General features: G+C 42.1%; 1 protein-coding gene across 2 annotated transcripts; it reads right to left on the reverse strand.

Annotated features, from left to right (window-relative positions):
* Positions 1-5,247: 5,247 nt before the first annotated feature.
* Positions 5,248-18,229, reverse strand: LOC135510498 (B-cell receptor CD22-like). 2 transcript variants are annotated; one of them, XM_064931487.1, is made up of 18 exons: positions 18,126-18,229; positions 17,945-17,989; positions 14,871-15,131; positions 14,438-14,695; positions 14,073-14,345; positions 13,606-13,875; positions 13,196-13,516; positions 12,823-13,101; positions 12,412-12,657; positions 12,095-12,211; positions 11,951-11,975; positions 11,776-11,873; positions 11,575-11,625; positions 10,127-10,198; positions 9,979-10,041; positions 9,783-9,849; positions 9,621-9,683; positions 5,248-7,528 (listed from the first exon to the last, which is right to left on the reverse strand). In XM_064931487.1, exons 1-17 carry the CDS (start codon positions 18,154-18,156, stop codon positions 9,665-9,667), a joined length of 2,496 nt encoding a protein of 831 aa, XP_064787559.1. In that variant the 5' UTR covers positions 18,157-18,229; the 3' UTR covers positions 5,248-7,528; positions 9,621-9,664. The 2 variants fall into 2 exon arrangements, with proteins under 2 accessions (XP_064787559.1, XP_064787558.1); XM_064931486.1 differs by having other exon boundaries at positions 9,783-9,852.
* Positions 18,230-27,478: the final 9,249 nt, after the last annotated feature.

Genomic DNA, 27,478 nt, shown 5'->3' on the forward strand with positions numbered 1-27,478 from the left:
GGAGAGAGAGAAGGGAGAGAGAAAGAAGAGAGAGAGAGAGAAGGGAGAGAGAAGGAAGAGAGAGATGAGAGAGAGGGACAGAGAGAGGAGAGAGAGGGACAGAGAGAGGAGAGAGATGAGGGAGGGAGAGAGAGAGAGAGAGAGAGAAAGAAAGAAAGAGAAGGGAGATATAGTGAGAGAGTTAGAGAGAGAGAGAGAGAGAGAGAGAGAGCTAAAGAGTGAGAGAGAGAGAGAGATTGAGTGAGCATAGCCTTGCTATTGAGAGTAGCCGCCATAGGCAGACGTGTCTCTCAAGAGAAGATAGTCTATGTGTACACTGCCCACAAAATGAGGTGGACACCTAGCTGCACTTCCTATCCTCCTGCCAAATGTAAGACCATATTAGAGACAGATATTTCCCTCAGATTACACAAACCCCAAAAGAACAAATCCAATTTTGATAAACTCCCATATCTATTGGCTGAAAAACCACAATGTACCATCACAGCAGCAACATTTGTGACTTGTTGCCACAAACACATATTTATCTATTTGCACATCATTACAACACTGTATATAGTCATAATATGTATATTGTCTTGGAGCTTTTTGTGTGTAATGTCTAAATTGTTTTTTAGTCTTTTGTTTATGATCTATTTCACTTGCTTTGGCAATGTAAACGTATGTTTCCCATGCCTATAAAGAACTTTGAATTGAGTTGAATTGAGAGAGAGAGACTTAGAGACAGAGACAGAGGATGTGCTAATACAGTGTGTGCAGTTCTTCATATTGGCCTCATATGCCTGCAGAAGGGTTTGCATGAGCTATTCCTGCATACTCATGGTGCATGAAAAACCCGCCCATGTGTTTTCAGGAGGAAGTGGTTCAGAGGTTACTTACAATGGCCCCCCTTCTACGTTTCAATTAACATGTTGTGATGTAACTTCCTGTGACTGGTTGTCTCCATGGCGACCGGCTTCTGATTCTCAGGAGCAGTGACCTTAGAGATTTTATTACATTTCTGGAGGGGCTATGTCATGGACACTTAAAATTCCAAAATGGGGTAAAGATGTCAGCCATATTATTCAGGGAGAAATCCAAACCAGTCTAATTGGAATGAATTGCAGAATCGGCAGAATCCTGATTTTACTTATGCAGGAAAATAAGAGTAAAGCATGTAATATATCAGAAATCGTGTAATAGAATTATTGTCAACCTAAATATTTGTCAAATAATTATAAATATACTTTATATACCAATTATCTGTATAAGTAGCCTCCAAAATATACACAGAGTATACAAAACATTAAGAACACCTGCTCTTTCCATGACATAGACTGACCAGGTTAATCAAGGTGAAAGCTATCATCCCTCATGTCACTTGTTACTTTGATCATGTCACTTCGATCAGTGTAGATGAAGGTGAAGGTTATACACCACACCAATGTGTCAGAGGAAACACAGTACACCTGGCGACCTGGTCAGCGTGCACTTCGCCTAGCCCGCCAGTGCACAATGAGACAAGGATATCCCTGCCGGCCAAACCCTCCCTAACCTGGATGACCCTGCACCAATTGTGCGCCGCCCCATGGGCCTCCCGGTCGCGGACGGCTGTGATAGAGCTTGGGCTCGAACCCAGAATCTCTAGTGGCACAACTAGCACTGTGATGCAGTGCCTTAGACCACTGCACCACCCGGGAGGCCGCAAAATATTGAAGTGCCTTTGAATAGGGTATGGTAGTAGATGCCAAGTGTGTCAAGAACTTCAACACTCCTGGGTTTTTCACACTTAACAGATTCACGTGTGTATCAAGAATGTTCCACCACCCAAAGGACATCCAGCCAACTTGAGTCAACATGGGCCAGCATCCCTGAGGAATGCTTTCGACACCTTGTGGATTATATGCCCAGACGAATGGAGGCTGTTCTGAAGGCAAAACGGGGGGAAGGGGGTGTGCTACTCAATATTACGAAGGTGTTCCTAATGTATGCTCAGTGTATGTGAACCAAAAATGTCAATTCATGTATTATTGGAAAACTGTCATGCTATTATGATACAATATCTGTCACGGTCGTTATAATGAGGAGACCAAGGCGCAGAGTGGTAAGCGTGCACAGTTATTTAATAAAGAATGAACACTGAACAAAACTAACATAAACAACCAAATGAACCGTGAAGCTAATATGGCTAGTGCAGAACAGGCAACTAGACATAGAATAACAACCCACAAAATACCCTAGACAATACAAAACTAAACAAACCACCCTCGTCACACCCTGACCTAACAGAAATCATAAAGAAAACAACGATAACGAAGGTCAGGGCGTGACAGTACCCCCAACCACCAAAGGTGCAGACTCCCGGCCGCAAACCTAAACCTATATGGGAGGGTCTGGGTGGGCATCTAACTTCGGTGGCGGCTCTGGTTCTGGATGCCGCCACCCTTCTTTACACTGATCCCTCCACCCTTGTAGCACTGACCCGTGGATCCTCGCCGGAGGCTCTGGACTGCAGATCCTCGCCGTAGGCTCCGGACTGTGGCCCGTCGTTGGAGGCTCCGAACTGTGGCCCGTGGCTGGAGGCTCCGAACTGTGGCCCGTCTCTGGAGGCTCCGGACTGGGGATCGTCAATGGAGGCACTGGACTGTGGCCCGTCGTTGGAGGCCCCGGACTTTGGCCCAACGACGGGCCACAGGACGTACTGGAGGCGCTCTGGAGGCGCACTGGAGGCCTGGTGCGTGGTGCCGGCACTGGTGGTACTGGGCTGGTGACACGCACCTCAGTGCGAGTGCGGGGAGCAGGCACAGGACGTACTGGACTGTGGAGGCGCACTGGAGGTCGGGAGTATAGAGCTAACACAACCCGTCCTGGCTGGATGTTTATTTTTGCCCTGGCACAGGATGCACTGGGCTGTGCAGACTCACCGGAGACACAGTTCGCAGGGCGTGACAGTACCCCCCCCCCAAAGGTGCGGACTCCCGGCCGCAAACCTAAACCTAAATGGAGTGTCTGGGTGGGCATCTACCTTTGGTGGCGGTTCTGGTTCTAGACGCCGCCACCCTTCTTTACACTGATCCCTCCGCCCTTGTAGCACTGACCCGTGGATCATCGCCGGAGGCTCTGGACTGCAGATCCTCACCGTAGGCTCCGGGCAGGGGACCGTCGCTGGAGGCTCCGAACTGGGGACCATCGCTGGAGGCTCCGGACTGGGGACCGTCGCTGGAGGCCCCGGACTGGGGACCGTCGATGGAGGCTCAGGGACTGTGGCCCGTTGCTGGAAGCTCCGGACTGTGGCCCGTCGCTGGAGGTTCCAGACTGTGGCCCGTCATTGGAGGTTCCGGACTGTGGCCCGTTGTTGAAGGCTCCGAACTGGGGACCGTCGCTGGATGTTCCGGTCTGTGAACTCTCGCCAGAAGCTCTGGACCGGGTACTGTTGCCGGATGCTCTGGACTGGGTACTGTCCCCGGACACTCTGGACTGCCGAGGCGCACTGTAGGCCTGGTGCGTGGTGCCAGCACTGGTGGTACCGGGCTGGTGACACGCACCTCAGGGTGAGTGCGGGGAGGAGGAACTGGACGTACTGGACTATGGAGGCGCACTGGAGGTCTGGAGTGTAGAGCTGACACAACCCGTCCTGGCTGGATGTTTATTTTCGCCCTGCAAATGCAGGGTCGCTAGCACAGGACGCACTGGGCTGTGCACACTCACCGGAGACACAGTGCGCAGAGCCGGTGCAGGATATCCTGGTCCAAGGAGGTATACTGGAGACCAGGAGCACTGAGCCGGCACCTTCCTTCCTGGCAGGATAACTATTCTAGCCCGGCCAATGCGAGGAGCTGGAATAGAGCGCACCGGGCTAGAATAGCGCACTGGAGATACCGTGCGCTCCACCGCATAACACAGCGCCTGACCAGTTACACACTCCCCACAGTAAGCACGAGGAGTTGGCGCAGGTCTCCAACCTGACTCATGCAATCTCCTCGTGTGCTCCGCCTAAAAAATTTCTCCGGGCTGCCTCCGAGAATGTCTGTCTGTCTGTCTGTCTGTCTGTCTGTCTGTCTGACCACATAGGTCTAAACACATAGACACATAACCCCCCTAACTGGAACAGTGGTCTTACCAACCATGAGGTGAAATATCAGTCAGAGTCAGACAACCACTAATGTCATTAATCACCTTGACCTTGTTCTGGCAAATTGCAAGAACTCATAGTCATGCATACTGTACTTAGATTACCAATTCAACCCAGTATGGAAACATTCAATATTGTTACCATGTTATATCACATTCTGACTTATGAGTCTGACCTTTGTTTACTTGGAAGACACCTTTACAATCATAGGTGTGAATGTGCACATTTACATTTTTCAGTTTATTAAAAACAGTCAAGGCATTTGTGTGTGTTGGTTGTAGAACTACAGTAGTTTAATGTTGAAGTATAGTGAGGTCATTACTATCTTAGATGAGGGGGGTTATAAAATGTTGCACATCACTATATTTTTATCAGAGAAAGGATGTCAGTGTCTCAAGTTCTTCATATGTATTTCCGTTAGTATTTCCTGATGTTGCATCTGAACTATAACTGATCAACCTAAAGTACTAGTTTGGAGAATTCTATTGTATTGCATTATATTGTATTGTATTCTATTACCAGGGGTATTCTTTGTGTATTAAAGTCAGTATCCAATGTAATGCCTAACATTTCATTATAGAGTGAGGCTGTCAACAACGTTGTTTAAACACTGAAATGTTTCCTTCCTAACACTTTTCCTGTAATGTTGAGGAGCCCAAGAACTCTATTAGGCTGAAAGGAGAGCTGACCAAAGTAGGTTGGTTGTATGGAACAGTTGACCATGAGGACAATATCTGTTTACTGTAACAAAGCATTCATTCCATCTGGTGGATAAAATAAAAAGTTTATTAAAAAAGCATGATGCAAAGATACTGTAAAAGTACAGGTTATTAGAAGCAAACATGTATATGTGTCACGCCCTGACCTTAGTATTCTTTGTTTTCTTCATGATTTTGGTTAGGTCATGGTGTGACATGGGTGATGTATGTGTCTTTGTACTGTCTAGGGTTTGTTTATGGGGTTGTTAACCATCTAGGTGTTTATGTATGTCTATGGTTGCCTAGATTGGTTCTCAATTAGAGGCAGCTGTGTCAGGACCCGGTTACGAACCTGGGTCTCCGGAGTGAGAAACAGTCACTTAACCAACTGAGCCACGAATAGTCAGCAGAACCCAGAAGATGAGGCAGACACAGCAGTACTTAAGACGGTGTATTTAATAAAGTAAAAAGGAGAAGTCCTTCAATACAAAAATGGCAAATCCAAAAGGTGGTAGGAATAGCACAAAAAAGCCTCAAGAGATACTCAAAAACAAAAACAGAATTCCACAAGAGCATCCACCGGAATCGACAAGAATACACAGAACACTAGGGCTGGGTGCTAACATACAAACACAGAGCACAGAACTGAGGGAAACTAAGGGTTTAAATACAATCAGGGGAAACGAGGCACAGGTGCAAATAATAATGGGGAACAAGGGAAAAAACATAAGGTCAAAAAGCACAATGGGGGCATCTAGTGACCAAAACCCGGAACAACCCTGGCCAAATCCTGACAAGCTGTTTATCGTTGTCACTGATTGGGAACCATATTTAGGCAGCCATCTTTTTTTTGGCATTTTGTGGGTTATTTTCTATGTCAAGTTGCCGGTGCCTGCACTAGTATTATATAAGCGTCACGTTCGGTTTGTTGTTTTTGTATAGTTTGTTAAGTGTTCTTCGATTTCATTAAAATCATGTATTCATATCACGCTGCGTCTTAGTCTCCTCCATTCAACGAACGTGACAGAATTACCCACCATAAAAGGACCAAGCAGCGTGATAAGGAGGAACAGCGCTTTGTGGAATTGTGGACTCGGGACGAAATACTGGACGGTAAAACATCCTGGACCTGGGAGGAGGTAATGGCAGGGGACAAGACCCTGTCATGGAAGCAGGTGGAGAGAGCACAGGAGGAACGGCAACGATATATGGGTACACGGCTAGCACAGAAGCCCGAGAGGCAGCTCCAATACATTTTTGGGTGGGGCACACAAGGCTAAGTCAGGTAGGAGACCTGAGCCACCTCCTCGTGCTTACCGTGGGGAGCGTGTAACTGGTCAGGCACCGTGGTATGCAGAGATGTGCACGGTGTCTCCAGTGCGCATTTCTAGCCCGGTGCGCTATATTCCAGCTCCTCGCATTGGCTGGGCTAGAATGAGCATCCAGCCAGGAAGGAGGGTGCCGGCTCAGTGCTCCTGGTCTCCAGAATACCTCCATGGACCAGGATATCCTGTGCCGGCTCTGCGTACTGTGAGTGTGCACAGCCCTGTGTGTCCTGTGCCAGCGCCCTGCATTTGCAGGGCAAGTATAACCATCCAGCCAGGACGGGTTGTGTCAGCTCTACACGCCAGACCTCCAGTACGCCTCCACAGCCCTGTACTCCCTGTTCCTCCTCCCCGCACTCGCCCTGAGGTGCGTGTCCTCGGCCCAGTACAACCAGTACCGGCACCATGCACCAGGCCCACAGTGCGCCTCGCCAGTCCAGAGCGTCCGGCGACAGTACCCAGTCCAGAGCGTCCGACTACAGTACCCAGTCCAGAGCGTCCGGCAACAGTACCCAGTCCAGAGTTTCCGGCGGTAGTCTACAGACCGGAACCTCCTACGACGGGCCGCAGACCGGAACCTCCTACGACGGGCCGCAGACCGGAACCATATTTAGGCAGCCATCTTCTTTGGGTATTTCGTGGATTATTTTCTATGTCTAGTTGCATTAGTATTATATAGCTTCACGTTCGGTTTGTTGTTTTTGTATAGTGTGTTAAGTGCTCTTCGTCTTCATTAAAATCATGTATTCATATCACGCTGTGCCTTGGTCTCCTCCATTCAACAAACGTGACTGACATTCATATACAAAATATGTTATTCTATCATCTGAATGACAGAAATAATGAATCAATGATAATACATTTCAGTATATTTACAACCAAACAATTCAATACACAATACAAAGCAGATAGATCTTATAAACAGCTACAGTAATTCTATCATCATTACAACACATCCTTTATTTAAGCTGTTACAGTAATACACACATGGTTAAATAGAATATATTTGTTGTATCTATCTGGTGAATTAAAATAACATACAAATCCTTCATGTATAAGGTGTTATTGTGTGTGTGTCCCTCACAGAAAAACACATGAGAAATGTAACGTGAAATGTGACGTTTTCACATGTGCAGTTCCATGTCATATGTTGTCACATGTTATCACATTAACTTCAAATAAGATCACGCGATCACATGAAAACATGTGTTTTTGGAATACTTCACATGTTCACTTGTAAGAGTGAATGTGTTTTTTCTGTATTTGTGTGTTCGTGTGCATGCGTGTGTGTGAGCCTGCCTGCATGTGTGTGTGCATCCAGTATGCATAACCCATGTTCCCAGATGGCTCCTACTTCTCCTCTGATGGTGTGTCCCTCCATCTCCCTCAAGGACCTGTAACATATCACCACAAAGTTATTTATCCCTCCATCTCCCTCCAGGACCTGTAACATATCAGCACACAAAGTTATTTATCCCTCCATCTCCCTCCAGGACCTGTAACATATCACCACACAAAGTTATTTATCCCTCCATCTCCCTCAAGGACCTGTAACATATCACCACACAAAGTTATTTATCCCTCCATCTCCCTCAAGGACCTGTAACATATCACCACACAGTTATTTATCCCTCCATCTCCCTCAAGGACCTGTAACATATCACCACACAGTTATTTATCCCTCCATCTCCCTCAAGGACCTGTAACATATCACCACACAAAGTTATTTATCCCTCCATCTCCCTCAAGGACCTGTAACATATCACCACACAAAGTTATTTATCCCTCCATCTCCCTCAAGGACCTGTAACATATCACCACACAAAGTTATTTATCCCTCCATCTCCCTCAACGACCTGTAACATATCACCACACAAAGTTATTTATCCCTCCATCTCCCTCCAGGACCTGTAACATATCACCACACAAAGTTATTTATCCCTCCATCTCCCTCCAGGACCTGTAACATATCACCACACAGTTATTTATCCCTCCATCTCCCTCAAGGACCTGTAACATATCACCACACAGTTATTTATCCCTCCATCTCCCTCCAGGACCTGTAACATATCACCACACAAAGTTATTTATCCCTCCATCTCCCTCAAGGACCTGTAACATATCACCACACAGTTATTTATCCCTCCATCTCCCTCAAGGACCTGTAACATATCACCACACAACATTTTTAGTGCCTGCAGGCAAACAAAGTCCTAAGAATAAAACAGAGATATACTGTCAATAGATACAGTATACTATGATATATGAGCATTAATTCCATAAAGGTGTAATAACCTGATAAACCATGTATTAGAAACATGTCATTTTACTACAGCTTCTGCTATTAAGCCTATGTTATGTTTCTTTCATGTGCCAGCATCAAAGAAACTACATGTCAAACATTCCTTCCAACCAAAACATGCTGTAATGTCTGTCTTTTCAAAACAGCTCTTAACTAAAAGGGCATGATTATAATTGTAACAATTTCACAGTATTATTGTAACATCATAGTGTGGAAATATATATTAAAATCATGTTTTTGATTGCACTGGGCCTCTCAGAGTCACAGTTTGTTGAATTCTTTGATGTACAGTCCACTCAATTATTTGGACATTTTATGTTCACGTAAACTAAGTAAACTGATTTGGTTTAACCGATGAGAAGCCTTGTTAAAGTTTTGGGACAATCGCGTAAACTCTGGGTTTGCTGTGGCAGAGGACGTTTGAGGCGCTCGAAGGGGTCAATAGTTGTTGAATTTCAAACTTTTACATTTGAAGAGATTCCATTTAGCAAAGAGACTGTTGCTTAAGTTTACTTACCTGTTACAGGTGTACAGATAGTCCTGTTAAGTATCTGTCGAATTTGCCCGAATTCGCCTATTGCTATATGGAGAATTTTGCCATGCTAGCTTAGATTGTCAGGTCGGGAGCTGTTTTGTTTCGAGAGACCTGAGGACTTCTTTAATGACGCTGGACATCCCTTCTGTTGCATGCAAGGCATTTTCCGCCATGGATTATAGAAAGGCATTGGCCTTGGATTTATCGTTTCAGGGGGTATGCTACGGTACCGTGAGGAACACTGGGGGTTCCCATTCATTTGCTGAATCATTTGGTTTCTATCGAAATTCATTGAGCTCCAATGCACCAACATTAGTTTGCAAGCTTGAACAGTTTGAGTGCACTCTCTGTACCCTAGGGTTATATTTTTATTCCAATATTGTAATTGATTTGTAATATATTCACGTAAAATTGCATTCTGTATGTGTTTTGTACTTTCTTTGAGTCATTCACAGTAATATACACCTTTTTATCTATTAGTAATATCCCTAGCCTCTTGTTTTCCCTTCGGTTGAGTCAGTATCATAACATTTAAATACTGAGATGTACTTTAAACCATTATTCCCTTGCTGATCTGTCCAAGTCTGTGGTGAGAGGGTTACATATAAGTATCATATTAGTATCAATAGCATATGGATATTAGTCTTACCTGGGGTTGTGCCTGGCTTCAGTTGAGAATAGACTGAATCTGCCTCAGGTGGGGTTGTTGTTTCTGTACGGAGTGAGGACAAAATACAGAGATATTCAATATGTGGTCAGAGGTGTGAGGTTCTGATAGGGGGAATATGGAGGGAGGGATGACCAGTCTTACCTCTTCTTCTTGGCTTTGTTCTTCTTTTGGAGGACAACCTCAGCATAGGTCACATCAACAGGTCCAGCTGCTGATGACAATGGACATTTCCAGTCAACAAGTGAAGGAATTATGTTATTTAATATTCTGCCTCTTCATCAAAACTCTCAAATTGTGAATTTATTGACTAACTGACAACTAGTAGAATGGGTCTTACTTGTGGCTTTCCCTGTCTTCACCTCAGAGTAGACTGGACTTCCTTTTGGATCAGCTGGCTTTTCTGAGGAAAATAAAACATTTATTGTTAATGTTTTAACTAATCTTTGACACACTGCACATTATTCATTGATGTCACAGATAGTCACCATTCTTTTTCTTGTCCAACTTTTTGAGTTGAATCTGGGCGTATGTCACAAGACTTGGTCCAACAGCAGCATCTGAAACATACAGGCGATACACTAATATCTCTACTTAGGACTCTATTCAGTCTGTATTGATGAAGGGTTACAGATTGACAGGCAGAAATGTAAAGGTCATTTCTGATTGAGTCTAAATATACAGTGTTTATCTTGAATGTAGTCTCCACTAATGGGGGAACATTGCCTTTAAATTTAAATCACACTGTAACTCTGAACTTCCATGATACGGACTGCATACAGCCCTTAGTCTTAGTGTGTTAGTCATTTTAAACACATGACGAACAGCAGCAGTAACTATATACTGTATTCATATTAAATACATGACGAACAGCAGCAGTAACTCTATACTGTATTCATATTAAACACATGAAGAACAGCAGCAGTAACTCTATACTGTATTCATATTAAACACATGAAGAACAGCAGCAGTAACTATACTGTATTCATATTAAACACATGAAGAACAGCAGCAGTATCTATACTGTATTCATATTAAACACATGAAGAACAGCAGCAGTAATATACTGTATTCATATTAAACACATGAAGAACAGCAGCAGTATCTATACTGTATTCATATTAAACACATGAAGAACAGCAGCAGTAATATACTGTATTCATATTAAACACATGAAGAACAGCAGCAGTATCTATACTGTATTCATATTAAACACATGAAGAACAGCAGCAGTATCTATACTGTATTCATATTAAACACATGACGAACAGCAGCAGTATCTATACTGTATTCATATTAAACACATGACGAACAGCAGCAGTATCTATACTGTATTCATATTAAACACATGAAGAACAGCAGCAGTATCTATACTGTATTCATATTAAACACATGAAGAACAGCAGCAGTAATATACTGTATTCATATTAAACACATGAAGAACAGCAGCAGTAATATACTGTATTCATATTAAACACATGAAGAACAGCAGCAGTATCTATACTGTATTCATATTAAACACATGAAGAACAGCAGCAGTATCTATACTGTATTCATATTAAACACATGAAGAACAGCAGCAGTATCTATACTGTATTCATATTAAACACATGAAGAACAGCAGCAGTATCTATACTGTATTCATATTAAACACATGAAGAACAGCAGCAGGATCTAAACTGTATTCATATTAAACACATGAAGAACAGCAGCAGTATCTATACTGTATTCATATTAAACACATGAAGAACAGCAGCAGTAATATACTGTATTCATATTAAACACATGAAGAACAGCAGCAGTATCTATACTGTATTCATATTAAACACATGAAGAACAGCAGCAGTATCTATACTGTATTCATATTAAACACATGAAGAACAGCAGCAGTAACTCTATACTGTATTCATACTAAACATAACACAGTCTACAGTACCATTATTATAGTTGTCCGAGGGAATGATCGTATCGTAGATGTGAACACCACCTGTTGGTCAAAGAAGAGAGAGACAATTTAGTTTGGTTGGTTCTCCCTCAGGGGCAGAGAGTACAGTAACATGTTGTTTTATAAAGTGGATGTTGATGAGTCAGTGTATGAGGTTACAGAGAGTGGTATAGTCTGGGCTGAGAAACTGACCATGCTGCAGACATGTATACCCAGCATCAGGAGCCTGACCCTGGGTAGATCCTTGGTCCTGTTGGGGGTCCTGGTTGGTGCACTGGGGCTGGGGGTGTCTAGTGGGAAAGATACTCATGAAGAACTAAGACGATATGTTACTGAATAATCATAGCTGAGAGACAGGTGTACTCACAAGAATATTCTGTTAAAACTGGAACCTGTAATGAGAAATGCAAACTATTATACCGGGTATTATCTGTATTGAACTATTGTAATTACACATTTTTCTAACTAAACATGAACTACAGAGTTAAATGATGAATAATACAAATCTTACCTTTGCCGTTTTTAAAACTCCACAGCAGGACGAGGAGAATGACCAGTAGAACACCAGCAACAACCAGACCCACAACCACTCCTACTAGGACTAGTGTAGAGGATCCAGGAGCTACAGCTGGAGAGAGAACAGCACAACACCATCAGACTCTGAGAGAGGTAATATAGGAGTACAGACAAGCCTGTATATTTTGATAATTTAGTTGAGAGGTCATATTTTCTATGGGATTGCAAATCCAAACGTATTTTTAACTTCAACACTAAAATCACTATCACACAGATGGTGAAAAGGTAACTTGTGATCAGAATAGTTCTCACCTCTCACTGTCATCCAGCTCTCTGGTGATTCTCCCTTGTCAGGGTATTTGCATGTGTAGAATCCTTCATCTGACTTGGATACTGCAGGGATGGTCATCTCTCCTGAGGTCTCATTCTTGATGAGTATTCCATCTTTGTAGAAATCAGCCTTGATGTTTGAGCTGGTTGTCCTGTATTTGCAGCGCAGAGTCACAGAGTCTCCTTCATTCAGGGGATGGACAGGGCTCTCCAGGATCACATCACCAGCTGTTTAACATAATATATCAATAATACTGTAAATCTGCATACTGGAGTCATCAGCCTCAAAATATTATGATCTTGTATTTTATAAGAGATGCAATTCAGTTACAGAATTGAACATCCTATTATCATGAAATGTTTTTGTGTGTGAATGTCGTACAATAGACGTACCATGCACTGTGATGTTGACAGCATTACTGTACTCTCCTGATCCAGACTCACACCAGTACACTCCACTGTCCCCTATGTATGTGGACCTGATGGTACATGTGGACCCTGTTATTGATCCCCAGTTAGAGACACACCCTGACTCTACTCCTCTCTCTGTGTATCTCATCAGTCTCCATCCAGTAGAGTTCCCCTTCTCCTCACAGCTCAGTGAGAGAGACGTTGATCTAAAGTGTTGAGTTCTGTTGGGACTTATTCTGAGAGACACTGAAGGCTGCAGATCTGAAACAAAGAGAGACAGAGTCAAACCTTTAGTTAAATAATATATATCATACACACGTTGGAGACTTAAATATGTTTCAATGCGTTTAGTTACCTCCTGACCAGAGAAACTGAGGTTGACTGTAGAGTGTGTAATAGACTGGGTCTCCTCTCCCAGCTCTACACACATATCCTTCTGTGGGAGTAGGACCAGCAGGGATCAGAGTGTAGGAGTCTTCACTAGTCACATTGTCAGATAGGGGCTGTAGAGAGTAAGACTTGTCTGATAGGGAGGGTGACCCAGCTCTGTAGGGAACAGTCCTGTACCAGGAGAACCTCCAGCCTGTTGACGTCTTGTCAACTTCACAACTCAGAGACACTGAGTCTCCAGGGTTCAGCCACTGAGGAGAGATACTCAGGACAGCCTTGGGTTTACCTGTTATGAAGGAAAGGCAGGATTCAAACTTTTAATCTTAAACATATTCGAGCAACCATCATGACTTGTATAAACTTAAATAGACTTACCAGACACATTCAGCTGTACATCATCACTGGTCTTGGAGAACTTGTTTCCCTTTACACCCTCACAGGTATATGAACCACTGTTAGACATGTAGACAGGACTGATTCTGTACTCAGTCTTTGTGTTAAATAGGATCACTAACGGACTAGTCTTATATCTGTAGTTCCAGTCAGTGTCTCCTCCTCCCTGTATGTCACATCTCATAGTAACAGTCTCTCCACTGAATATCTGGGTCCAGTTGGGTTGGAGGGTCAGAACAGCAACAGGCCTCTCTGCACAGACACAAGACAGACAACTAACTGAATAAGCAATTGCTCAATTTTAAATGTGTGCATTTATCAATAGGACTACTCATGAATATAGCTTCAAGTTACCTACAGTTGTTGGGATATAGTCAGCAGACAAAATATTATACCCTAGTATATCAATGTAATTATTCTTATTTATCATAAAACTGTTTTAGACTCACCAGTAACGTGTATCTGGACTGGGTCACTGTACAGGGTGTAGTAGACTGGGTCTCCTCTCCCAGCTCTGCACCAGTACTGTCCTCCATCAGAGACACTGACCCCGCTGAGTGTGTAGGAGTATCCAGAGGTTGTGGTTACTGGTATAGAGTCTGGTCTGTGTCTGTACCAGTAAAACTTCCATCCAGAAGACTCTACAGTACAGCTCAGTGTCACACTGTCTCCTGTGAATAGGTTCTCTTTGTCTGAAGTCAGTGTTGTCGACGGCTGATAATCTGTTGGTATGTCAATAGGTTTGAGTGGGAAGATCCAGTGTCCTGATACACACTACGACAAGTTAGTGATGGGGCATCATTAGTGAACTCACCAGTGACTCTGATGGGGAGGAAAACACTGACTGGAGACCACTGAGGCCGACCTGTCCTTACCCCAGCACATCTGTACTGACCAGCTCGATTAGACAGAGTGGTGATGGTTTTACCAGGCGTACCGGAATGGAGGTTGTTTCCTATATACCAGCTGTACGTCCAGTCTGTGTAGTCTGATATGTCACACTGCATGCTGACTGTCTCTCCAGGGTAGAGGAGACCCTGAGGAGAGATACTCACTGAGGCCGTGGGTAGAGCTGTTGAAAGACAATGAAGTCAGTTGTTGATTCATACATAAGATGAGAACACATATTGTGGAATCTTACTATTGTGGTATTGATTCTAAAAGGTTGTCATTGTGAATAAATGCATCTGGAGTTTGTACATACAGCCTCTTTTTACTCTTTGTTAATGACTGAGTCTTAAACTCACCAGTGAGCTGGATAGAGAAGGCTTTGCTGCGTTGAGAATTCTGGGGCCGATCTCTCCTTGTGCCTAGACACTGGTACTGACCAGCCTGGTCGGGGAGAGAGATGGTGATGGTTTTACCATGTGTACTGGAACCTGGTTGGTTGTTTATGTACCAGTAGTATGTCCAGTCTGTGTAGTCTGGTATGTCACACTGCAGAGTGACAGTATCTCCAGAGTAGAGGAGACCCTGAGGAGAGATTCTCAATGTGGCTCTGGGCTGAACTGTGGAAACACAAACAAAATATATCCAATACACACTGAGTGTACAAAACATTCAGAACTTTCCATGACATAGACTGACCAGGTAAATCAGGTATATCCTTCCATGTCACATGTTAAATCCACTTCAATCAGTGTAGATGAAGGAGAGAGGACAAGTTAAAGATGGATTCTTAATCCTTCAGACAATTGAGACATGGATTGTGTATGTGTGCAATTCAGAGGGTGAATGGGCAAGACAAAAGATTGAAGTGCCTTTGAGAGGGGTATGGTAGCAGGTGCCAGGTGCACCAGTTTGCGTCAAGAACTTAAACGCTCCTGGGTTTTTCACGCTCAACAGATTCACTTGTGTATCAAGAATTGTCCACCATCCTAAGGACATCCAGCTAACTTGACACATCTGTGGGAAGCATTGGAATCAACATGGGACAGCATCCCTGTGGAACACTTTTGACACCTTGTAGAGTCCATGCTCCGATGAATTGAGACTCTTTCGAGGGCAAAAAGTGGACGGTTGCAACTCAATATTGGTAAGGTGTTCTTAAAGTTTTGTACGCTTAGTGTAAATTATTCTAAATACCCATGTCGATGGTATTTGCTGATTTCTTTTGATTTTCCAAGGATGTTAAGCAAAGAGGCAATGAGTTTGAAGGTAGGCCTTGAAATATATTCACAGGTACAGCCCCAATCGAATCAAATGATGTCAATTAGCCAATCAGAAGCTTCCAAAGCCATGGCATCATTTTCTGGAATTTTCCAAGCTGTTTAATTAAAGGCACAGTCAACTTAGTGTATGTAAACTTCTGAAACCACTGGAATTGTGATACAGTGAATTATAAGTGAAATAATCTGTCTTTTAACAATTGTTGGAAAAATGACTTGTGTCATTCACAAAGTAGATGTCCTAACCGACTGCCCAAAGCCATAGATAGTTAACAAGACATTTGTGGAGTGGTTGAAAAACAAGTTTTAATGACTCCAACCTAAGTGTATGTAAACTTCTAAATTCAAATGTATAACCAGGACTGATTCTGTACTCTGACTTTTTATTAGAGTAGACTAACTTCCTGTTGTTATGCCACTCATACTGCCAGTCAGAGTCTCCTCCCCCATGTATGTCACATCTCATAGTGATAGTATCTCCTCTGAATATGTGGGTCCAGTTGGGTTGGAGGGTCAGAACAGCTACATGTCTCTCTGCACAGACAGAACACAGACAACTAACTGAATTAACAGTTGCAAGGAAGGTGTTCTTAATGTTTTGTTCACTCAGTGTATATTGTGCAACTAAATACTTCCAGCTCTTACCACATTCTTTACATTCTCTCTCAGACACAAACATCCATGGATAAAAATGTAAATCAAGAGCTTCAGTATAACAATACATCCACTACTTAAATATTGAAATAGGGAAGGCCAACATTTTAAGTGGGGCTCCAGTCCACAAAGTAATAAGTATGCTAGTGTTACAATAAATGGTTGAAATGACTGAATAGCATCTCACTATCAACTCATGTGCAGAGTTATTCACTGATATTAAAGGAGAAGTTTGCATTTTTACAACAAAATGTCAATTTTTAAATGTAAATACCATGTTATAGAACAGTTCAGACACCTTTTTGTGATTTAAAACTTATCCTAAACAGCAAATCACTTCCTCATCCTCCTTATGGGGAACCCCCAAAAAACATGAACAGTCTCTAAAATCACCCTAACACATAATTTTAGAAACGGTAAAGCTCTCAGTTTAATGATGCAGGTATTTAATGTTGTATGCATGAAATTGTGTCGTTCTGAACTTTATCCGCAATATTATATTCCGTTTTGCGCGATTCGAGACGTTTTCCTTATCAAACTCTTCCATTCTCCATGTAGCTTGCTGCTACAGGTAACTGCCAAAATAAAGGAAACACCAACATAAAGTGTCTTAATAGGGTGTTGGGGCATCACAAGCCATCAGAACAGCTTCAATGACCCTTGGCACAGATTCTACACGTGTCTGCAACTTCCTGTGTGGAAGATTAGCTCTGATTAGCTCGTTCATTCATGTCATTATGACAGCAAAGTCAGATCATGAGAGCTCTCATTCCTATCAGTACATTCATGCTCTATGAGATTATGGTGAGATGGTTTTCAGAATGGTGAGATGCTGTCAGAATGACCAGATGCTTTTCAGAATGGTGAGATGCTGTCAGAATGGCCAGATGCTTTTCAGAATGGTGAGGTGCTGTCAGAATGGCCAGATGCTTTTCAGAATGTTGAGATGCTGTCAGACTGGTTAGATGCTGTCAGACTGGTTAGATGCTGTTAGACTGGTTAGATGCTGTTAGACTGCCCTTATGGAAAAACCACATGATTTCAGATGTGGTTATGGAACACTTCACATGTGATGATATTTCACATTAAGTTTCACATGTGGACTTTCACATGTGATTACATAACTTTTTAAATTCATTTTCACATGACAAAATTGCCAAATGTTTTAAACTTAAAGGAAAGGTTCACTCATTTTGAATGTTAAATTGTTTTTGTGCATTTCTAAATGATGTTCTATCGATTCCCTGAGTCATTTCATGTTTTCATGTGTATCTGAGTTGTTGGAGTTCAAGCAGGCAGAAATATGGAAATATAACACAATTACTTATCAGTCAAATAAAACATGTACATAAACTATGTTTCCTACCTCTTTACAGATCATACATACACAACTGAATCCCCTTTTCTCATAACATTAATGGACGTGAGGAAGGAAAAGCAGAGACAAAGATGATGAAACATAAAGAGATGGAGGTTTGATCAAATAAATGAATATCTACCATCATCTTCATCACAGTGTCCACAGTAGATGAGGATACTCAGCACTTCAACAAAGACAAAATCATTACAATACAGTAGTAATACAGTAGTGTATACCGCTATAGTAATAGAATAGTAATATTAACATTAGTGCATTGTGCTCATAGACAAACACACAAACACTAATACGTTCTTACTTACAGAGCAGCCCACAGAGCAATGTGTTCTCCATTCTGTCCCACTGACAAGTGACCTTCTCTACAACTACAGTTCTTCTGACAAACCCCTCTACTTCCTATATGACAGACTGTTTAGATCACACCTCTTCACCGTCACACAGAAAAATAGAAAATTATTGAGAAATGTACAAAGGCTGTAAGAAAAAAGAGTAGTGGTTGATGGCGTGTTAATTTTATAGTTTGCTACATGACCTCACACTGGTTCCTTCCTCTTTATTGAAGGAAAGGAGGATGGAATGAGAATAGAGGTCTGAGATTAGATCAGTTTGGTATCAGAATGTGCAGATGTTAGTTCATTTTTACAACCACCATGCACAGATAGATGCCTCCCCTGAACCTAAGCTATGGTGACTACTGGTATCCCAGCTAGCCTCAGATTCAGCTATCCCCTCCATAAATACATGGAGAGCAAGACTTGTCTGATAGGGAGGGTGACCCAGCTCTGTAGGGAACAGTCCTGTACCAGGAGAACCTCCAGCCTGTTGACATCTTGTCAACCTCACAGCTCAGAGACACTGAGTCTCCAGGGTTCAGCCACTGAGGAGAGATACTCAGGACAGGTTGTGGTTGATTTGTGATTAGACAGAGGACTGGTTAAAAACTTTCAATCTAAGAAATTATTCTAGTTGCCCATGGAGTTGTTTGCATGATTAGATAGACTTAACAGACACAGGCAGTTGTACAGCTTCACTGGTCTTGGATAACTTGTTTCCATTTACACCCTCACAGGTATATGAACCACTGTTAGACATGTAGACAGGACTGAGTCAGTACTAGTCTTTGTGTTAAAGGGGCTGAATAACTGACTATTCTTATACCATCTGTAGTTTCAGTCAGAGTCTCCTCCTCCTTGTATGTCACTCACTGTAGCTTTGGAAAGAGCTGTGAGAGAGGAGAAGCAACTTAATCAGACGATTTGAACATTATTTGATCCACATCATGTTGATTCATTTCCAACAGTTTAGCTGTTGTAGAGTTTTGATAAAAGTACATTTTAGGTGTACAACAGTTGCAGCCAAATATATTGGCACCCTTGCACTTCTCTTAAATAATTCCTTATTTCTTCTAAAATAAGTTGATATTTACTGTCAGTGTAGCGGGGCAGGGCTGAAACATAGATTTGCAGATTAGACGCATGCTATACATTTCTTAAGGTGGATACAAGTAGCTCTTTCAAATGACTGTTTAACGTAAAGTTTTAACGGGAATTAGTCATGTTCAGTTAGTGAACCATTTGTGTGGTTGTATCGGGTTAGAGTGATGAAATGCAGAAAAATTTGTTCTGATTATTTACTCACGTTGAGTGTTCCACAGATGAAAAATGCACAAAGCACTTAGACAGAGACAGAGAGGGAGAATGAGAGAGAAAAGGAGAAACAGACAGAGCAAGACAAAGATAAATAGAGAGAGAACTTACTAAATTACATTGACAGACTGAGAACAGGAATAGAGCTAGAAGACCAAAACTATACAATTTTATTGAGTCTAAAATATATTTGGTAAAAAACTACACAATGTCTATAGATTTCTAATGTTTCTCAGGCTCATGCAACAACTGAATTAGAAGCTGCAGCGACCAACAACTCCGTTCCTCTGTAAACACAGTGTAACCAAACAAAGTCATCATCTGATGCCATATGTATTGTGTATGGTTGACATACTTCATATTCTATAAACGAAACAATTTCTCGTCCATTAAAGGAAGTGTGTTCCATTCTGAGCCGCTGGTGACTGAAGACACCAGCGTTTCCTCTGGACCAGGCCCCTACAGTTCCTGTAACTGTGACACAAATGGGTCTTTGTCAGAATTAGAAAGCTACAGATCCTTAAGGAGAAACAGAAAAAATGTGCATCTGACGTCATGTTCATCTTGACTCAAATTCCTCTTTCTGTAAAAGGAGCAGACACAGCAACACTGTGTTCTTATTGTTGATGGAAGAGAGAACTAACACAACTAAAGAAATGATCTGAGGAAGGAGCATTGATGATAAAATTATATTTGTGCAAAAGTCAACATTGCATTGACCATACCAGGTCACGTTTACATTTTCAGTAGAATCTTTAAAGTCACTAGGATAGGTGGAGAGGTGTCAAAGGGTTGACTTCATGGTTTAGGAGCTATTTAGAAGTTAGCTGTGTGTGAAGATTCTTGGTAACAAGGCAGGTCTGTCAACTGTTCAGAGGAAAAACACAGGAAATGAGTTATCAGACTGCAGTAGAGGCTCCTTAGAGGAGGATGGGGAGGACAATCCTCCTCAGTGAATTTCCTAAAAATACATATTTTAAAACATTTAAAAAATGATCCGTTTTAGATCAAACTATATTAAATATATTCATGTCACCAAATAATTGTTTAAAACACACTGTTTTGCTATGAAGGTCTACAGTAGCCTCAACAGCACTCTGTTGGACAGCTAGTTTCCGTCGTCTTCTGGGTACATCGACTTAAATACAAAACCTAGGAGGCTCACGGTTCTCACCCCATTCCATAGACTTACAAAATAATTATGACAACTTCTGGAGGACATTCTTGAACCTATCAGAGTCCTTGCAACATGAACTGACATGTTGTCTACCCAATCAAAGGATCAGAGAATTAATCTAGTACTGAAAGTGTAAGCTACAGCTAGCTAGCACTGCAGAAATGTAAAAAAATTATGTTCAGTTTTACTTACTTAACTAGCAAATGCAGCTAGGTAGTTTAGCCTACTGAAACACCCTGCTCAAACAGGGGGATGCTATGTTAGCTAGCTGGCTATGACTGGACCTCTTCCAAGTCAAGATAAGCTTTTGGTTCTACTAATTCATTGCCACCAGGGCCAGCTGGTGTAATCGCTAAACTACTTACTGACTGTACACTGTAACGTTACTGCAAGATTGAAGCAGGTTTACTAATGCTTTAGTTCTATTAGCCATGTTGACTATGACGTTACCTTAGCTAATATGGTTACAATGATGTAGGCTGTGTGTAGTGGTTATGACATGGTTTGGCTTGGAAAGTTTTTTTTTGCCTGGTCACATACAGCTGATATGTTGTCCATTGAAGTCCACAAGCGAAGAGAAAAGTTGAGAGGAGGAGAGAGCATATATGCAAGAAGGAATACAACGTGGCTGCTATGAAAGTGACCCATGTTTACATGTGATCAGTGGTGTGTTCATTCCGCCGATTCTGTTGAAAACGTTTCTGAAACGGAAGCAAATGGGAATAAACATACCTGATTCATCCAATAGAAACTCTCGTTTGCAACTGTAGGATTAATGATTACACCCTAGATCAATTAGATTCAAGCAAAAAATTTTTTGTCATAGGCTTGTAACCTCATGATGGGTGTAGGGAAACTGTTTGTATCATGTAGTAGCGTAAACCTATTGTTGTTACATTGAACTGGGTGAATGGAATTTGAAAAACAGTCATCCAATATGCTGTAATAGAAATAAGGCCATGCTCATAAGGAAAGAAATTGTCCTCCCTCATCTTAAACGGCACTGACCGCCACTGTCAGTGATAGATTAAATGTAAATGAGAAATGAATATGAAAAGTGAACTACAGTATACTGTATGCTAAAATAACATTGACATCTGTCTCTCTGTTAAACACAGAAAGCCCCATACACCTTTTCCTGTATAGGCCTGTTCATCATTTTGACATCTACAACCCTCTCCATTTGTCTCTCTCTGACCACAGTGGAAAAAAACAGCTTCACACACACCACCCTCCTTCACAAACCCTCACTGCAAAAGAGGAAGAGATCAAACCATAACCACTCAACTCGTCTCTGTTTGAGGAGGGTTGTTGGTTTGTGGCAACTATAACAAACCAGTGTAACGTTTCTCTGGCTTTGTGCACAACTTTTTATGTCTTGAGAGGCATACACACAAACAACTGACTTAAGTGGTCCAACTTTTGTTTTGATTGGTTGAAAAGGTTACAAACATATATAAATTGGGGACCTGGTAGCAGTTGTAAGGGCAACAATGTTGCAGGAAGCAAGGCAGGTTGAAGTGCTCAAAGTGTAAATGTATTAACAGTTCTTGTTGATCCAACAGTGAAAGCACCATATAAATAGACCTACAATATATCAGCCTAGATTTACTAAATACAGTGTATACACAGGCCACAGCCCAAAAGGATTAGCCTCTGTATCAGGCGTAACCTGTCCTATCTATAGGTAGAGGGCAAGACGGAGAGAAACCACATCTAATCTGTCTCACAGGACCTCAAACAGGTACATTGTGCACCTGCCCCACCCAGGACCCGACCAATACCCAATTGGCAAGTACAACTGGCAAGTAAACTGGTTTTAAATGTGAGGCAATTTTCATATCCCTAAATTTGTCTAAATCAGAATGAATCATACTATTTCATCACAGTACATGAAGTGAACAAAGGTTACATTTTTTTTAACAGTACTGGCTCCCAAACATGGCGCACAGGCCACGTATCTCTATGAATACTGAGGCGCGAGCTCCCATTACCCACAGACTGCTTTTTCCATGACATAGACTGACCAGGTGAATCCAGGTGAAAGATCCCTTATTGATGACATGTCATAGACTGACCAGGTGAATCCAGGTGAAAGATCCATAATTGATGACATGACATAGACTGACCAGGTGAATCCAGGTGAAAGATCCCTTATTGGTGTCATGTCATAGACTGACCAGGTGAAAGGTGAAGCAATGATCCCTCACTGAAGTCAGTTGTTAAATCCACTTCAATCAGTGAAGATGAAGGGTATGAGACAGGTTAAATAAGGATGTTTAAGCCTTGACACAATTGAAACATGGATTGATGTGAACAGGCAAGACAAAAGATTTAAGTGCCTTTGAATAGGGTATGGTAGTACTGTAGGTGCCAGGTGTGTCAAGAACGGCAATGTTGCTATGTTTTTCACATTCAACAGGTTCCTGTGTGTATCAAGAATGGACCATCACCCAAAGGACATCCAGCCAACTTGACACAACTGTGGGAAGCATTGGAGTCAACTAATTGAGGTTGTTCTGAGGGAAAGGGGGGTGCATCTCAACATCAGGAAGGTGTTCTTAATGTTTAGTATACTCAGTATATGTGAACAGACTATACATGTCTACATTTGTGTATTGTTGGAAAGCTGTCATGTTATTATTATGCAATGTCAGTACATGTTGCATTTCAAACTTTTCCAAATCTTATTGTCAACTGATTTCATCCAGAGTATGGCTGTGGACTGCATTGTTTGCATGGAATGTTGACATATTGGCAGTTGATTAAAATAACGTTTGGAATCATTCCTCTGAAACTGTCTGACTAGCTAGCGAGCAAACATACAGTGCAGATAAATTCTTCAGATTCATTATTTTATACAAAATCTTATCACAGAACTGGCAAACCATGATTGAGCAACTCCCTAACTAAAATGGCTGCCATTAATCCCATCATAAGAAGGTTCATGTCCATTCTAGTATTCTAATTCCTAATTATATGGCAGTGACACTTTGACCTCTGCTGTCAGTCTGTCTGTCTGTCTGTCTGACCACATAGGTCTAAACACAGACACATAACCCCCCTAACTGGAACAGTGGTCTTACCAACCATGAGGTGAAATATCAGAGTCAGACAACCACTAATGTCATTAATCACCTTGACCTGGTCTGTATGATGAGGAGGCAATATGCAAGAACTGTTAGTCATGCATATGTAGGTTAGCACTTGGAATTCAACACAGTATGGAAACATTCAACATTGTTACCATGTTATATCACATTCTGACTTATGAGTCTGACCTGTGTTTACTTGGAAGACCCCTTTACAATCATAGGTGTGAATGTGCACATTTACATTTTTCAGTTTATTAAAAACAGTCAAGGCATTTGTGTGTGTTGGTTGTAGAACTCCAGTAGTTTAATGTTGAAGTATAGTGAGGTCATTACTATCTTAGATGAGGGGGGTTATAAAATGTTGCACATCACTATATTTTTATCAGAGAAAGGATGTCAGTGTCTCAAGTTCTTCATATGTATTTCCGTTAGTATTTCCTGATGTTGCAACTGAACTATAACTGATCAACCTAAAGTACTAGTTTGGAGAATTCTATTGTATTGCATTATATTGTATTGTATTCTATTACCAGGGGTATTCTTTGTGTATTAAAGTCAGTATCCAATGTAATGCCTAACATTTCATTATAGAGTGAGGCTGTCAACAATGTTGTTTAAATACTGAAATGTTTCCTAACACTTTTCCTGTAATGTTGAGGAGCCCAAGAACTCTATTAGGCTGAAAGGAGAGCTGACCAAAGTAGGTTGGTTTTATGGAACAGTTGACCATGAGGACAATATCTGTTTACTGTAACAAAGCATTCATTCCATCTGGTGGATAAAAAATGTAATGTTTATTTAAAAAGCATGATGCAAATATATTGTAAAAGTACAGGTTATTAGAAGCAAACATGTATGTGACATTCATATAGAAAATATGTTATTCTATCATCTGAATGACAGAAATAATGAATCAATGATAACACATTTAATGTAGATTTTACAACCCAACAATACACAATACAAAGCAGATAGAATTACTGTAGCTGTTTATAAGATGTATCATCATTACGCCATATCATTTATTTAAGCTGTTACAGTAATACACACATGGTTAAATGAAATTGTTGTATTTATCTGGTAAATTAAAATAACATACAAATCCTTCATGTACAAGGTGATATTGTGTGTGTCCCTCACAGAAAAAACACATGAGAAATGTAACGTGAAATCACGTTTTCATATGTGCAGTTCAGTTTCATGTCATCACATGTTGCTTCACATGTTGTCACATTAACTTCAAATATGATCACATGAAAACATGTGTTTTTGGAATACTTCACTTGTAAAAATGAATGCGTTTTTTCTGTATTTACGTGTTCGTCTGCATGTGTGTGTGCATTTGTGTGTGTGTGTGTGTGAGCATGCCTGCATGTGTGTGTGCATCCAGTATGCATAACCCATTTTCCCAGATGGCTCCTACTTCTCCTTTGATGGTGTGTCCCTCCATCTCCCTCAAGAACCTGTAACATATCACCACACAGTTATTTATCCCTCCATCTCCCTCAAGGACCTGTAACATATCACCACAAAGTTATTTATTTCTCCATCTCCCTCAAGGACCTGTAACATATCACCACACAAAGTTATTTATCCCTCCATCTCCCTCCAGGACCTGTAACATATCACCACACAAAGTTATTTATCCCTCCATCTCCCTCCAGGACCTGTAACATATCACCACACAGTTATTTATCCCTCCCTCAAGGACCTGTAACATATCACCACACAAAGTTATTTATCCCTCCATCTCCCTCAAGAACCTGTAACATGTCACCACACAAAGTTATTTATCCCTCCATCTCCCTCAAGGACCTGTAACATATCACCACACAAAGTTATTTATCCCTCCATCTCCCTCAAGGACCTGTAACATATCACCACACAAAGTTATTTATCCCTCCATCTCCCTCAAGGACCTGTAACATATCACCACACAAAGTTATTTATCCCTCCATCTCCCTCAAGGACCTGTAACATATCACCACACAAAGTTATTTATCCCTCCATCTCCCTCAAGGACCTGTAACATATCACCACACAAAGTTATTTATCCCTCCATCTCCCTCCAGGACCTGTAACATATCACCACACAAAGTTATTTATCCCTCCATCTCCCTCAAGGACCTGTAACATATCACCACACAAAGTTATTTATCCCTCCATCTCCCTCCAGGACCTGTAACATATCACCACACAAAGTTATTTATCCCTCCATCTCCCTCAAGGACCTGTAACATATCACCACACAAAGTTATTTATCCCTCCATCTCCCTCCAGGACCTGTAACATATCACCACACAAAGTTATTTATCCCTCCATCTCCCTCAAGGACCTGTAACATATCACCACACAAAGTTATTTATCCCTCCATCTCCCTCAAGGACCTGTAACATATCACCACACAAAGTTATTTATCCCTCCATCTCCCTCAAGGACCTGTAACATCACCACACAAAGTTATTTATCCCTCCATCTCCCTCCAGGACCTGTAACATATCACCACACAAAGTTATTTATCCCTCCATCTCCCTCAAGGACCTGTAACATATCACCACACAAAGTTATTTATCCCTCCATCTCCCTCAAGGACCTGTAACATCACCACACAAAGTTATTTAACCCTCCATCTCCCTCCAGGACCTGTAACATATCACCACACAGTTATTTATCCCTCCATCTCCCTCAAGGACCTGTAACATATCACCACACAAAGTTATTTATCCCTCCATCTCCCTCAAGGACCTGTAACATCACCACACAAAGTTATTTAACCCTCCATCTCCCTCCAGGACCTGTAACATATCACCACACAGTTATTTATCCCTCCATCTCCCTCCAGGACCTGTAACATATCACCACACAGTTATTTATCCCTCCATCTCCCTCAAGGACCTGTAACATATCACCACACAACATTTTTTTTGTGCATGCAGTCAAACAAAGTCCTAAGACTAAAACAGAGATTACTGTATCTACTCACATTTACATTACATTTAAATCATTTAGCAGACGCTCTTATCCAGAGCGACTTACAAATTGGTGGATTCACCTTCTGACATCCAGTGGAACAGCCACTTTACAATAGTGCATCTAAATCATTAAGGGGGGGTGAGAAGGATTACTTATCCTATCCTAGGTATTCCTTGAAGAGGTGGGGTTTCAGGTGTCTCCGGAAGGTGGTGATTGACTCCGCTGTCCTGGCGTCGTGAGGGAGTTTGTTCCACCATTGGGGGCCAGAGCAGCGAACAGTTTTGACTGGGCTGAGCGGGAACTGTACTTCCTCAGTGGTAGGGAGGCGAGCAGGCCAGAGGTGGATGAACGCAGTGCCCTTGTTTGGGTGTAGGGCCTGATCAGAGCCTGGAGGTACTGCGGTGCCGTTCCCCTCACAGCTCCGTAGGCAAGCACCATGGTCTTGTAGCGGATGCGAGCTTCAACTGGAAGCCAGTGGAGAGAGCGGAGGAGCGGGGTGACGTGAGAGAACTTGGGAAGGTTGAACACCAGACGGGCTGCGGCGTTCTGGATGAGTTGTAGGGGTTTGATGGCACAGGCAGGGAGCCCAGCCAACAGCGAGTTGCAGTAATCCAGACGGGAGATGACAAGTGCCTGGATTAGGACCTGCGCCGCTTCATGTGTGAGGCAGGGGCGTACTCTGCGGATGTTGTAGAGCATGAACCTACAGGAACGGGCCACCGCCTTGATGTTAGTTGAGAACGACAGGGTGTTGTCCAGGATCA

Source organism: Oncorhynchus masou, chromosome 23 (assembly GCF_036934945.1).
Source record: "Oncorhynchus masou masou isolate Uvic2021 chromosome 23, UVic_Omas_1.1, whole genome shotgun sequence".
In the NCBI taxonomy this organism is placed as follows: Eukaryota; Metazoa; Chordata; class Actinopteri; order Salmoniformes; family Salmonidae; genus Oncorhynchus; species Oncorhynchus masou.